At 42.6% G+C, this 15411-nt stretch overlaps 1 protein-coding gene across 1 annotated transcript; it reads left to right on the top strand.

Moving 5' to 3' along the window:
• Positions 1–9373: 9373 nt before the first annotated feature.
• LOC117851330 (protein BOLA4, chloroplastic/mitochondrial) lies at positions 9374–13915 on the top strand. Its single transcript, XM_034733128.1, has 3 exons — positions 9374–9702; positions 9838–9905; positions 13486–13915. Exons 1-3 carry the CDS (start codon positions 9430–9432, stop codon positions 13637–13639), a joined length of 495 nt encoding a protein of 164 aa, XP_034589019.1. The 5' UTR covers positions 9374–9429; the 3' UTR covers positions 13640–13915.
• Positions 13916–15411: the final 1496 nt, after the last annotated feature.

Raw genomic sequence — 15411 nt, 5'->3', positions numbered from 1 at the left:
GACTACTTGATCCATCCTGGGTAGTCCAAAAAGATCTTTTGGATAGTGTTTGTTGAGGTCTGTGTAGTCGACGCACATTCTCCATTCGTTATTTTTCTTGTGAATGAGTATGGGATTGGCTAGCCAGTCAGGGTGAAGGACTTCTTTGATGAACCCTGTTGCAAGTAGTTTGGCTAGCTCTTTTTTTATTGCTTCTCGTCTGTCTTGGGCGAACCTGCGGAGTCGCTGTCATTTTAGAGTAGCTTTAGGATCAACATTTAGAGAGTGCTCAATCAGCTCCTTGGGCACGCCGGGCATGTCAGCTGGTTTCCAGGCGAAGATATCATGGTTAGCCCGAAGGAAACTGATGAGCACGGTTTCCTATTTAGGATCTAGCCCTGTTCCGATCAGGGCTGTCTTGAAGGAGTCGCCTATCTAGAGATCGACTACTTTGAAGTCTTTCTCGCTTGTTGGCTTTACTTTTGTGGACCCCGACTTGTTTTCTGGGATCTCAAGTTCGGTTGGGTGAAGCTTCTTTGAAGTTGTGAAGACTTGTTGCATGGGACTAGGCGCTTGAGAGGTTGCGGCAATCTCCACGGCTTCGGTGTCGCACTCGTAAGATTGTCGTAGATCTCCTCGTAGCGTTAGTTCTCCCTTGGGCCCTGGCATCTTGAGTACCAAGTAAACGTAGTGTGGTATGTCCATGAACTTAGCTAGTGCTGGCCTTCCGAGTATGGCGTGGTAAGATGTCTCGAAGTCGGCAACTTCAAATCTGATGTACTCGGTGCGGTAGTGTTCCTTAGTTCCAAAGGTAACTTGGAGGACGACTTGTCCTAGTGGTATAGCTGTGTTTCCTGGTACAATGCCGTAGAAGAGTGAATCTGTTGGAGTGAGTATTTCCGTGATGTCGAGGCACATCTTTCTTAGTGTTTTGGCGAAAATGACATTGAGTCCACTTCCACCATCGATGAGTACCTTTGTCAGCTTTGATCCTGCCACAACGGGGTCGAGTACTAGAGGGAATCGACCTGGCTCTGAGAATTTTGCCCACTGGTCCTTTTTACTGAAGGATATAGGTACTTCTGACCATTTTAGTGGTGTTGGATCTGTTGGCTCGATGGCCATGATTTCCCTGAGTACAAGTTTGCTAGCTCGCTTGGATGCGGTGCCTGGGATTCTGCCAAAAATGATGTTGACTGTCTTGGAGGCGATCTAGAAGTCACCCTCTTCTTCTTCGTCGTTGTGGACTTTGTTCTTACCCTTATCTTTTTTCTTGTTGTACTCTTCAGGGGGTGGTGGTGCGGGTAAGTCTTGCATTACTCAACGCATGCTGTAGCAGTCTATTGTCGAGTGCTTGCTAGTCGGGTGCCATGGGCACTGCTTTTTGAGTAGTTCGGTGAAGGTTGGCCCTTCATCATTTTTGCGGGATCCCTTTTTCCCGGAGTTAGTCATGGCAGCAACAGTGTTGTCGGGCTTCCTTTTGCGATTCTGATTACTCGAAAAGTTGTTTCGAGTATCATTGTGTCGAGTTCTATCCTGGTCATTGTTGTTATCGCGTCCTCGGTTATGATGAGAGCTGAACCGTTCTCGCTCTTTGTTTTCTTCATCTGCCCATTGTTGTACCATGACTTTGAGATCTTTGACATTAGCTGGTCGTCGTCTACCGAAGTCTTGGTATGTTTGTCGATCGTAGAGTCCATTCTGGAAGCACTCGATGACGTCTGTTTCTGAAATGTCGACTATAGTAGCCTTCTTTTCGAAGAATCGTCGCAAGTAGTCGCGTAGTGTTTCACCTTCTTTTTGCTTTATTTGACTCAGGTCGATCTTGTTGCCTGGTCTGGCCATTGAGCCAGCATAATTGTTTGTGAAAGCCTTTGTCAAATCTACCCACGAGTCGATTGATCTAGGTTTGAGTGACTCAAGCCATGTCACTGGTGCGGGTTCCATGCATATGGGAAAGTGGATAACTTTGGTGTCGTTATTACCCCCAGCTGCTTGGACTGCCAGCGAGTAGCATCGCAGCCATTGAATTGGGTCTTGCTTGCCGTCATACTTGGTTATTCCTGTTGGTTTGAACTTCTTGGGTAGTCTTGTCCTCATTACCTGGTTTGTGAAATCAGGAAAGTGGTTGTAGTTGTCGACTTCTCGCTCACACCGACTGTTGATTATTTCTCGTAGATCACTAAAATTTGACACTTCGTGATTTTTCCGAGTGGGGCGAGGAGTTTTTACGGAGTTAGTGCAGCTGACTTCTCCAACGGCCTTCTGGCGTATTGGGGCATTGTGCTTACTCGGACCTTGGCTGTGTTGCCGAGGTTGGTTTACAACTTCGTTGTCGTTTCTTTGTACGTTGTTGTTGTTAGCTGCGGCACCTCTACTGCCCTCTTGATGACCCGCGATGCGGGGAACGGACGGGATCGGTGACTCTTTGTCGAGTAGCCTGTAAGCTTGTTCTGCAAGTTGTGCAATTAGTCTGTTGCCTCATTGTGCGAGCTGAGCCGTGGCTTCATTGTCTCTGTCTCGAGGTATTAACGTTGTTAAAAGGTTGATAGAGGCGATTGCTACGAGTGGAGTGGTATGTTCTTGAGCCTGTACTGCATCAAATGCTCTTTCGAGGTTTGTGATGGGAATGTTTGTAGCCAGCGTCTGCGTCGCTCAGCCCGAGTAGCGTTGCGTATCCTTCTTTGGTTCCTTTGATCAGAAGTTTCGTCTTGTGGGGTGTTAGCTGTTGACTCGTCTTCTGAGACATTGTTAAGTTGTACTAATCGTCTGGGAGTTCTATTCTGGCTAGTACCCAGGTTGTTATTTTGAATAATAACAAAGACTTCCCTGTCTGGGTAGTAGCTTCTAGAGCTTGATGGTGCAATGTCTGTGGAACTTTCCTCACGGTTTGAAGTGAGTGGGACGCCTTCCTGATATGGGAGGTTATCTATGTGAGCGACAAGGCATGATTCGTAGTCACGGGCAAGGAGAGATGGTCTCATTCTTAGCCAGTGTACGAATCTGCCTTGCAACATAAGTTATTACCATTCCCTGGGCTGGTCCTGTCAGTTGGATCTCTGGGAGATAGACTGAGTTGGAGTCGTTGTCTTCATCGTTCCCGTGTTCGAGTAGGGTTCGAGTGAGGAAACTTTGGTAGACTTCGGCTGCATTGCGGAGTCCGTGTGGAAACCGTTTTGGGGTCGAAGTCGATTTGGGAAGCGAATGGGACCGACTAGTCCGAACTGAAGTTGAGTCCGACATGTAGTCGAACTCGAGGTTGTTGATCTTGAAATTTTGATTTCTCCTGATTGGATCTTCTGATTTCTTCTCCTAGATGTTGATGATTTGGCGCCGAAACGATCCGGCACCGTCGGCGACACAGAGCCAGGATCCAAAAAAGAACGTTGCGCCTGCTTCGATGACGAAAACAGGCTTGATGACGACTGTTGCCATTGAGCTCGCGCTGAGAAACTCGACGAGCGCCCCTACCTAGCATGCCAGCTGTCGTTGTTTTAGATCGGCAACCTGCCTAGGGGGTACCCTAGGTGGTCTTTTATGCGGTAAGGGCCGTCGAGAATCAAGGAGTCGATGGTGACGCAAGGAACACGATTTAGACAGGTTCGGACCGCTAGATCGCGTAATACCCTACGTCCTGTGTGTTTGGTTGTATTGATCTTAAATGCACTTGGACTTGTTCTGTTTGAGGGGGGTCCCTGCCCGCCCTTATATACACGGGAGGGCAGGGTTACAAGTCTGAGTCCTAGTCGAGTACAAATACAGAGTTCTACTCGGTATAACCCGAGTAGTTTCCATATGCACACTTAACTAGTCCGATCGGGATAAGCCTATCCCTTTGTCTTGATCATGTCCGAGTACGTCCCTTAGTGGGCCATCCAGGGCCTACTCGTGGGCCTGGGGTGCATGCCCGACACCCTAGGCGCATCATCCCTGATGGGGTCCCTCCTGGGGTGGTGATCTTAGGTTTTCACGTCGCCCCTGTACAAACTAGTCTAACCAGCTTCCCTAACCGGTCTGACTGGCCAAGGGCAGGAGCGACGCGAGGAAAGTTCTAACGACCGTGCAATCTGGCGCATTCAGTGTGTTGACCAGAAAAAGCATCAACAACAGGAGAGAGATAAAGTTGGTTATAGAATTTAGAGGGACATGGAAAACAAGAACCAAATAAAAGATTTGTGCAAATCCTCTAAAAATGAGTTAGCATGTTATGCTATCCGATAGCTTCCGTTAGGACTGCTCTCATGTGCTCACAAATCCAACAATGGCATAAATCGAACCGAGCACATGGTGAGCATTGAATCTTATTGGCACAAGGCAAAATCAAACCGTTTATTTAGTTCAAACCATACAAAATAATCTATTTTACTTGAGATATAGAGAAATAATGAACTATTCGATGCAGTGGCTAGAGAGAGATTGAAGGTGGAGCCTTGTTTCCCTTTTTTGAACTTCAGATGTGTGTGAACCTTCTAAACAGGCTTTTGCGGTGCAGCAATGAAATGTCGTCAGACTGAACAGACTTTCGCTCTTGATTTGCACTAGCACCGGTGATACTCTTGCAGGCTTGGATGTTAGGCAGAGAAATATTAATTATTAAACATGTATATTGTTGCGTCATGCACCTCTCACCTCGTAATTGTTAAGTAGACCGTACATCTTTATCTTCCAAGCACCGCTTGCAAGCCTGAAGCTACAGTGGAGGTGGCTAGGATTAAGCTGGTGTTGGTGAACATCAGTAGATGTGAAGAATCTAGCGACCACCTTAAATGGAGAAGATGTGGGTGAACATCAAGGATTCAACGACCATCTTAGATGGAGAACGTGGCAAGCATCGATGACTCACCGATTGCGGGACAACGAGCAATGAAATGTCCCCACGCATCAGCGATTGGTTGGATGCGGTCAAACAAAAAAAAATTTGACAGGGCTGATAAGGCTGCTTGGAACTCCGCTTATGCAAAAAGTCTTGTTGAAATATTACTTGACTACAAAGATAACCCCAAATATAAAGGTCAAAATGGTTGGGTATCGGACCAGCAAGTTCAATGAGAAGTTTCTCGTAGCTCATTTCACAAAGAAGCAGGTTTAGGAGAAGGAGAAGCAGCTCAAAGCTAATTACAAGGCACTAAGAGATGCTAAAAGAGATAATGGTAATGGTTGGAATGAATCTTTGTGTATGATACCAACTGAACCAAAAGTATGGGAGAAGCTAATTGCAGTATGCCATTTGGACTCCATATAAAATATGCTAAGAAGTAGCTAAGTTATTGTTGTTAACTAATTATCCTTTTTCTGTTACATTCAATAGAATCACCCAAGATTAGCAAAGTTTTGAAAAAATCCATTTCCCCTCTTTTACTAATTGGAAGCATTATATGAAGGTGAAGTTCCCTCATTTGCATAGCAATTTTGTGGTTCTAATATAAGCTCCAATTGTCTCTTAAAAATAGGAAATCTAAACTTCACATCAACCATGCAAGTGGATCCACCTTCTGCTCCTGCACCTCCTTCTGTTCCTCCTCCTGCACCTCCTGCTGTTCCTCCTCCTATTGCTCCTATTGTTCCTCCTCCTGCACCTCTTGTTCAAAGAAGTAACTCTGAACAAAGCAGCAGTCACTTGGGTGCGAATCCATTTGCTTTGAATTTTGATGGCCAAGAGACTTCTAATGCACATAATGAACGCAATGAAGCTCAAGATTCAAGATAGGAAGAAGGTGGAAGTGGGAGAAAGCATAAGCAAAGTCACATTGGATCTGCTCTTGAGGGATATGTGGAGTACAAAAAGAGCCAAACCAGCAAAACTTTGCAAGCTCTTGAAAAAAGGAAAAGGCATGAGGAAGAATTTTCAGTTGAGAAGTGTGTTGATCAAGTGGATGCTATGGTTGAATTAACCGATGAGGAGAAGTCATATACTTTGGATGTCTTTGAGTCTGAGACACACAGGAAGATATTCATTGCAACCAAGAATCCTAATGTTCGATTAATGTGGCTAAAGTGAAAAATCAAGTATGTCTCTTTGAATATGCTCAGCGTATAGTTCATGAAAAACTTACTTGTCTCATCATGTCTAACCATGTAAAATTTTACTTTGTATGAACCTTCTACTGCTTACATGGCTAAATTATTTCATTTTTTTTAATTGCAGAGCCCTAATGGGAAGCACTACATGGGTGTATATAATTTAAGATTTGAAATGGTTTTATTCAGGTAATATAAACACTATCAGCTATCTGTCATTGCTCATGTAGCCAAACTTTTGTGTCAGATGATTATTAGATTCCCCTTTCGGGCAACTATTACTCAACCTTGTCGAGTTATCAATCTTTACACAGTTAACTGCCTATTGGTGTGTGCGTTGCACCCTTCTCAAATTTGGCGTTTCAACAGCTGGAGTAGCATGCATTAGTTGGCAGTGGAATATATTTCATTGTCTTTGGTGCTTGGACAGATCACAGCTATCTATGGTTCATCGTTGCTTGTTTGTCAAATTACAGTGGAATAAATTACAGGTTGCAGGTTGAAAGAAGTGTTATTCGAAGCTGCTTTCTTTGACTTTGCAACTGCTAAGCTAGCGTCTTGGCTCACGATGATTGAGGACTTCTGTTATCTCTGAAGAATAGTAGATAGTGGTTGCTGCATCACAGCATTGCTGTCTGATATTGTTGTGTCTATATGACTAGCCTCTTCTCATTTTTCTTTTCAAATGCAATTGGTTCCTATCTAACGCTTGACTAGTCTCTTCTCATTTTTGTTTACCTGTAGCATCCTTGGTGGAAGCAATACATGATCTGAGAAAAACGAAGCGATTTGTGCTGAATTGACATGCCAATTTACTGGTCCTTGATGCACATGTGTTCTTTATATGCTGAAGTGCGTGGTATTTGTTCTTTATGTGCGTGAGAAAAAATTTGAGTATGTTAGCTTTGCTTTGGTCCGGCAGAATCCTTGGTGGAAGCAATACATGATCCGAGAAAAATGAAGCGATTTGTGCTGAATTGACATGCCAATTTACTGGTCCTTGATGCACTTGTGTTCTTTATATGCTGAAGTGCGTGGTATTTGTTTTTTATGTGCGTGAGAAAAAATTTGAGTATGTTAGCTTTGCTCTGGTCCGGCAAAAGCAGTCCGTGAGTTAATTTGTTTTGTTTGGATTAACACAATCTGTACCGGCAAAAACCATCTATGATTTGTCTCCGGTTCGGTTAACAGTCTACTTTCTGATTTTTCTTTAATTTTTCCTAAATTTTTTGCTCCAAAGAGGAATTTAGCCTCTTGGTTCCACCTGCACCTATTGATTTGCCACTAAAATCCCCCTGGTGGCTTTTCTTTCTAGGATTTGACTCCCTTGCTGCCAAATCAAACCTAAATGGAGAAGATGTAGGTGAACATCCAGAATTCAACGGCCGTCTTAGATGGAGAACGTGGCAGGCATCGATGACTCACCGATTGTGGGACAACGAGCAATGAAATGTCCTACGCACCGGCGATTGGTTGGATGCGGTCAAACAAAAAGAAAGAATTCAAATCTCAGTATTCATTTGGGACCAGGGCCTCCTATCTATCTTCCAGGCGATAGAAAGTCTACTGATCGCACGGCCCACAGAAGCCTAGTAAAGCAGCAGCACACAGCCCATTAAATAGAGAGCAGCAGTACACCTTGCGCGTAGAAAAAAGTCGCTAGTGCTCACTCGTTCGGTGCCGCACCAGTAGAGACCCCGTGATTATTTATTTTTTTGTCATATCATATATTCAACATTCTCTAACAATTTTTTCTACGTTCTCCAACAGTTTTTCCTACACTCTCCAACTTGTATTTGCTCAACATTTTTCTACCTCTCCAACTTTTTTCTACACTCTCCAACATTTTTTTTCTACACACTCCAACTTTTATTTGCCCAACATTTTTCTACACTCTCCAACAATTTATTTACATATATCAATATTTTTCTTGATGCCCCAACATTTTCTTTACATAATTCAACATTTATTTGTTGAACTAGTACATTGCAAATGTTAAATGACACATAGAAAATGTTGAATTAGTATATTAGAAATGTTGAAACGTTAAAGTAAAAAAAATTTAAATAATATATTGGATCTCATTTTTTTTATTAATTCTAACATTCAAACAGATTTCGAATTGGTATATAGTTGAAGAGAAAAGATCATAAAGGTCGAAACTTGTGTAACATCCAATCCACCTCCCTCCTATCACAGTCTACCACCTGTCCCTTTCGTGCTGGCACCTCATCCGCATGCGCGCCACCACCTGCTCCGTACTCCACCCCGCATGCTCCGCCTACGAGTCTAGGTGCATATAGTTTGCACAAATCTTAAACATCGGAAGATATAAATCTTCCGGGAGATGGATAGGAATTCGGTTTGAGACCTGCCAATTTTTTTTATTTTTTTATTTTTGATTTTAGCATTTTGTGAAAATATATAGTCGGATTAAAAAATCGCAAAACTAGACTATTGCTGCCGGCTGGGTCGCCGGAAAGGCCTTACCACCGGCGAAAGGGCCGGCTGAAGGGTCTTACCGTCGACCCAGCCGGCGAAAGAGGTACACGCCTCTGCACCATAATTTCAAAAAATCATAACTAATTTATATCAACTTGGATGGAGATAAACTTTATATGAAACTTGTATATCTCGATGAGATATACAACTTTGTAGTTAAAACTTTTTTCATTTGATATTATATTCGTGCTCAAATAATCGACACAAGTTTCAGATCTAAAATTCAATTTTTAGATCTGAAATTGGGCAGCACACTTTCAAAAAATGATAACTAACTCATACGAGCTCAGATAGAAATAGGTTTTATATGAAAATTATAGCTCTCGAAGAGATTTACAACTTTGTAGTTCAAACTGTTTTCATTTGGAGCCATTTAGTTACTGAAATAATCGATGCAAGTTTCAGATCTAAAAATAGTTACTGAAACTTGTGTCGATTATTTGAGCACCAATATGGCATCAAATGAAAAAGTTTTAACTACAATATTGTAGATCTCATCGAGATTATCTACAAGTTTCATATAAAGTTTATCTCCATCCGAGTTGATATGAATTAGTTATGGTTTTTTGAAAGTATGGTGCGAAGGGATGTACCCCTTTCACCGACGGGGCCGACGGTAAGACCCTTCCGTCAACTGGGCCGGCGGTAAGGCGCTTCCGCCGGCCCAGCCGGCGACACTAGCCTAGTTTTGCAATTTTTTCATCCGACTATATATTTTTGCAAAATACTAAAATAAAAAATAAAAAAATAAAAAAAGTTCGAGACCTGCCGTGTTACAAATTTAGACCATTTTCAGCCCATAAGAATTTATTTCGCAGGCCGCACATGTTTCGCAGGCCCAAAACAAGAGGCTAGAAGCACACCGCGCCCGTAAAGAATTCCCCTTCCTGACCTCTCACTTCTCAGTCAGACGGCATTACGGCAAGACCGATGCTGCCGATGAGGTCCGCCGCCGCCGTGCCGTGCTCGCTGGCAGCGCTGCTGCTCCGCGGCCTCTCCTCCTACTCGTCCTCTTCTGTCTATTCCGTCCGCCGCCACGCCTCCTCTGCCCTATCCTCTCAGCCCTCCGCCTCCTACCCCAGCACCTGCCCCCCTTGCCCCCTCTCCGTCCCCCGCAGGACCAGGGAATTCACGGCCTGGGCCTCGGCGCCGGGTCCGGCGGGGCCCGCCGAATCCCCCGCCACGAAGGCGCTAGAGGCCAAGGTACCTGCCTTGCCACGCGGGCTTCGCTTGCCACTCCTAATAATTTTGTTGCAAGCTTCACAAATGGCCGGATGAGCGTTCGCACGCTGTCGTTTGCCATTGTGACCGAGTTTTGTTGCTGTTGTTCCTTGGCAGATCAAGGAGCAGCTGGAGGCCGACGCAGTTACGGTCGTCGACGCCTCCGGGGACGGCCGCCATGTCTGGTAAGTACCCACTTCTAACTTCTTCCTCCAAGATGTTCTCATTTCCCACTCGGGATGGGAAGAGATGAGCGTGCTGTGCTGTTCTACTAGTTGGGTGGGTTTTGCGAGGTCAGATAGACATGGATTTGTAGAATGCACTCTCTTCGTTTCTGTGTAAATGAAACCAGGGTTTATTGGTAGATCGATTAATTTCTTGCTTCTTGTTCTAAGCATTGGTGCTGAATGGTGTGGAATTGATATTCATATGCTGGATATTGATCCAGGAGATATAAGCTTTTGGGAGTGCAGTGGTTCTCCTCACAAAACAAAACAGAATGTACTGGCTCTGCATCTCAGCTCTGCTTTGAGTTTGCTTGTGGAATGCGGCTAACATCATTTTGGAGCATGTCTAGATTGTTTATTGTCCATCAATCATCAATGGCATTGACAGGGCATTCCTCACGAAAACAGAATGTACTGGCTCTGCATCTTGCTATGCTTTGAGTTTGTTTGTGGTATGCAGTTTACATCACTTCGGGGCATGTCTAGATTGTTTCTTGTCCATAAATGGGGGTTTGTTAGGTTCCATCTGCGTGGAGGCAACCTCCACACACCCACCTAAACGGATGACAGGCCGGCTCATAAACATCTCAAAGGCCTAGATCATTTTGCCCTCTCTCTCAGTTGGTGGCCTTTATGCTTATTTCAGCCCATCATGTGCACATCAACAATAGCCCAATATTACTTAAAGACAATGGCCTAGCTAGTTTCTACTATTTTATTTGTGATTGTCTTTTAGTGCGATGAAATTATTGTACTATTTAATTTTGTTCTATTAGTTCATGTACGATGCCCCATGTATTTTATTTTGTTGTTTTATGCATGTAAGATTAAAAAATATTGTCACTTTAAATTTAAAAAATCTGCAGTAAGAGAAATTCAAAAATAGAAAGTAGTGACAATCCGAAGAAAAATATTAAATGGAGTTGAAGGTTTATTGTTGAACAGTTGAAATATGCTACTGAAACAACTGGGACAATGGGACACACTATCGGAACAGTTGGCATACACTATCCAATAACTGAGAACATTATTGTAATAATTAAGGTGTAGTATTGGAACAATTGAAATACACTATTGGAAGAACTGAGATGCACTGTCGGAATAACAGAGGTACACTGATGGAACAGTTGGGATACACTATTGGAACAATTGAGATGTACTGTCCAAAAAGTCAAAATACAAAATTGGAACAATTGAGATATACTAATGTAACAATTTAGACTGCATTTTTAAAACAATATAAAAATAGACATGTATCTCAATCCAGAAAATGGGAGAAGATAAACAATAAATCTGAACAAATTAACCAATACTAGAAAAGGAATCAAAGAAAAAAAAGAAAAGAAAACATAAAAAGAAAAAGAAAGAAGAGAAAATAAGAAAACTGTGTCAAATTTAACTCAGTCTTGCCACAGCCAATGGAAAAGGAAGAATAAAAGTAAATAAAGGATAAATGAAATGGCCTGCAAGCCAGTTTTGCCCTGCATGGAGGGGTGGGTGGAGGAAGGTCTTCTTTCTCCAGATTCCTGCCATAATGGGAGCCTTCTTCACATTTATCATGAAGTCTTAAGTCTGTATGAACATCTAGTTTCATTTGACACTTGCAACTTCAAACATAGTGTTAACCAAGGCAAGCTTGAACCTTTTACAAATGGTGACGTTTATATATTAGAATAGAGAACTACCAATTTCACTTACTTATTATAAACCGATTTATTATAGCATGGGATTAGTTATTGATTTTGGAGAAGTTTATCTGTGGTGTTCCCAACCAGAATTTTGCCTGCTGATAATTGATCAATCTTTCAAAAACGAAATGAAATAACTGGAAACAGCTAATTATGAGATGTGATGCTATCATGGATCAACAACTAAGAAAATTCATATTGTGACGTGAATGAGTGATCTGTGATAATGACTGTTTGATCAATGTAAAATAAAACAAATGATTAAACAAATGTACTTCTATTGGGAGTTCCAATGAAGACATACCAGTGTCCTTGACATGATATTTGATTCATATAATGTAAGATAATTGCTGCATGTTTTATAAAATATTAGGCACACAAGTTTCAAGCGATTATTCATCCATTTGTTCACTTACATGCACAGAGACCTAAAAGAAAAACATGATACCCTGTGAGTTATAACTCAATCAGAGCAACGCATGCATGCAGTGACTGGCAATTATAATGCTCACATTTATCACCAAGCATGGCTAATTAGCAGTTACGGCTCTGGCATGGAGAGGACAAGACATTTATTAAATCACACTGTAGTAGCTACCATTCAGAACACTAATCCTAGCATTTTATCAACCATTTATTATTCATTGTGATTCCATCGTTTTAATCATTTTTCTCTGGCATTTAACTTTCGGATGTTCTGCTTAATATTCACACATAGAAGCTGCTCTTTTCTTCAAACTAACAATGTGCAATGCACTTCTATAAGTTGATTCCAAGCATTTAAATCATCCTCTCAACTACATAATACAGTTTCTGTTTTGTGAATTCATCGTTGTTGTTTTGCATTTGATTACTGAATAAGTAGTTAGTAGCACAAAGCCAGGGTAATATTTATGCTAGTAATATGTATACTTCATGGTTCCTTCCATTCAACCATTTCACACAGCAGCTGATGTTTGTGGTTTTATCTCACGTTCTTTGGTGCTCAGTTTTTTTCCCATGATGTGTTGCTGTACTAGTTCATTAACATGGGATGAAGTAAATTGTAACAAAGAGCATTGAAGCCACAGAAAATATTTGCAATCCATCATTACATTGTCCAGCAAAGCTTCTCTCAAGTCCCAGTGTCAACCTATATTAAGCCCAAACATCATAAGATCCACATGTAGGTCTATTTATGTGCGCTACGTTAGCGGCACCATAGTGTTAACTACCTCCACTAGATTTTTAAATTAACTAGGTAAAATTAACAAAATAGTGAGAATGGCTCCAAAAAAACATAGATATTTTCAAATAAAATATTGAATATTTGCTGTAAGCATGTAACAAAAAAGCTAAATGAAAAATAGGTACAGAAACATATAAAGATAAGCTTCAGTGCAAAAGCCTTTGTGAAGAGGAAAAAATTATAGGGTGCGGAAAAGAAGAATGGAAGAAATGTTGTACAAAATGATTCTGAAGAATTGTTACTGTTCAATTACTTGTGATATATAACTCTTGAGGGTCTCAATTGCATTCTTATAATATTAGCGATTATGATTGTCAGCCCTTATTGTTCAATTACTTGTGATATATAACTCTTGAGGGTCTCAATTGCATTCTTATAATATTAGCGATTATGATTGTCAGCCCTTTTCCCGCCCTTTTTTTTATCATATTTCAAACGATTGTTTTGGGCGTTATGCTGATAATATTGTTTTCACATTGGCTGACAACATTATGTTTATTTGGATAAGGATGTTTCTGCAGTTTTTGTAGTATTACTTATCATTGATGTATTGACAATATTTTTCCTAAGGAAAAAAAGGCAATTCTGAAGTTGAACTAACCCCAACCTTTTCTATTCTCAGCATAGATGTGGTTTCCAAAGCATTCGAGGGAAAATCTGCAGTAAATAGGCAGAGAATGGTTTACAAGGCTATATGGGAGGAGCTTCAGAGCACCGTGCATGCCGTGGACCAAATGACTACCAAGACGCCAGATGAAGCTGCTGCAAACAAGTAATTCAATATCATAAATGTGGAGACAGTTAAGCTCTCTTTTGAAGGTCAGGCCGTTGCCTTGACCATGGTTCTGTTTTTTCTGATACTATTAATGTACACGTCAAATGAATTGTCAATAATTCGCATGATTAGCATTCCTTCAAAAAGAAATTTATGTAATTTGATGTGCATTCACCTTTTTCCGGCGCGGGTGGCCTGTAAGGAAAACATTTCAAATTACTCTCTCCAACTATCAATGGAACCCTAAACTATAAAATTGTTTATTTAACCTTTTTAATATTGAATCTGTCTCCTCGTCAACCGACGACCTTTTTAATATTGAATCGGTCTCCTCATCAAACGATTGAGAATTTGTTTTTCTATCAATCAATATTTTCGTCCATTAGATCGAGATCCAATGATCCGGATGCATGTCCTTCATATTCTCTCTCTTGCTTATCTTCTCTTCCCGTTCCCCCTGGCTCGATGTAAAAAGTGAGCCGCCGCCGCCGCCGTCTCCGCTCTTTCCCGTGTGACCTCCACCTCCCTGCCCGGCTCCGGCGGCGAACTGCCACCTCCGTCGCCACCCACGACCACTGCGGGTGCTAACTGGTTGACCCTCGACACCCCCGTCGCCTCACTGCCTGCTGGGGTCCTCCACTGTCTGGCTTTGGCGGCGCCTTCACCGCCTCCGCTTCCCGCCGTCTCTACCACCTCCACCGGCCGGCGAGCCATCTAAGAGCTTCCTCTACAGCCACGCACTTGAGTAAGCCCCCAAACCTAACTCTGAATTTCATCTCCATTCAATTTCTAGTAGAGATTTGGGTGACTGATAGACAAGCAAGATCTCAAAGGAGTAAAACTCTTTAATTTTATATTCTAAAATCAACTTATTTTTCACATTTACTACCTAAATAAAACCTTTTGCCCATGTGGACTTGTTTTTATGACTTGGGTGGCCGCATCATCGATCATTGTCCACGTGTACCACTGCCACCTAGGAGCCGTCTTCCTCGTGCGCCGTTGCTCTAGTGTTCAACACCGCTACTACTGCCCTCTTCACCTCCAGAGAGTCACCGCAGATGTGGCCGACACCGGCACCAATGCTGCAGAGTCATCCTCGTCGGTCTCGGCCTCCCCTTCAAGGACGCTGCCACCACTGCAATGGCAGCGGCAGGGTGGTGGCCATCTCGCCAGCCTCACGTCGCTGCTGGAGGCGCATTTGTGCGCAACCATCGCGATCTTCGAGCGGAGATGCTCTTGGCGTTGTGGCTTGACGGAGATGCTATGTGTGGGAGGCTCTGGTGCTACTGGTTTTGATGAGGTGGAGATGGAGGAGAGGAACAACAAAATTTGCTGGTTGTGGCGCTGATGTTCTGCTCGAGCTGAAATTGGAAGGGGTTCTGAGTGGCGGTGGTCACTCTGGTTCACTTGTTGCTTACTGCTTGGTGGGACTATTGCTTGCTGCTTGGAGGGAGCGGAGACGCGGCTGCAGAAGAGGCGAAGAGCAATGAAAGGAAAAATGCTTCTCTAGTTGCTTTCGGTGAAGAATGATGAGGACATCCAGCCAACGTAATCCAAATGCTTTAGTTACACCGGATGCATCGCCAGCTACGCCATGTTCATTTTCGATTACACATCAAGAAGAAAGTGTAAAACTAGTTAAGCAAGAACAAGCATCGGATACACAAGCACATGTGTATGAAGATTGATTACACGGAACCGTGCTAAGAAACTCCAACAAAAGGTGCATGTTTTCTTCTTTTAGTTACATTTCAATATCGATGGGAATTT

The sequence above is a fragment of the Setaria viridis genome, chromosome 4, assembly GCF_005286985.2.
Source record: "Setaria viridis chromosome 4, Setaria_viridis_v4.0, whole genome shotgun sequence".
NCBI lineage: Eukaryota > Viridiplantae > Streptophyta > Magnoliopsida > Poales > Poaceae > Setaria > Setaria viridis.
This window is presented reverse-complemented; position numbering and strand designations above follow the sequence as displayed.

What these genes read in the sequence shown, in the direction of transcription:
- LOC117851330 (XM_034733128.1), top strand. Translation starts at nt 9,430, where the DNA reads ATGCTGCCGATGAGGTCCGCCGCCGCCGTGCCGTGCTCGCTGGCAGCG. An exon ending in CGAAGGCGCTAGAGGCCAAG is followed by an intron (nt 9,703 to 9,837) that starts GTACCTGCCTTG and finishes GTTCCTTGGCAG; the next exon opens with ATCAAGGAGCAGCTGGAGGC. An exon ending in GGGGACGGCCGCCATGTCTG is followed by an intron (nt 9,906 to 13,485) that starts GTAAGTACCCAC and finishes TTCTATTCTCAG; the next exon opens with CATAGATGTGGTTTCCAAAG.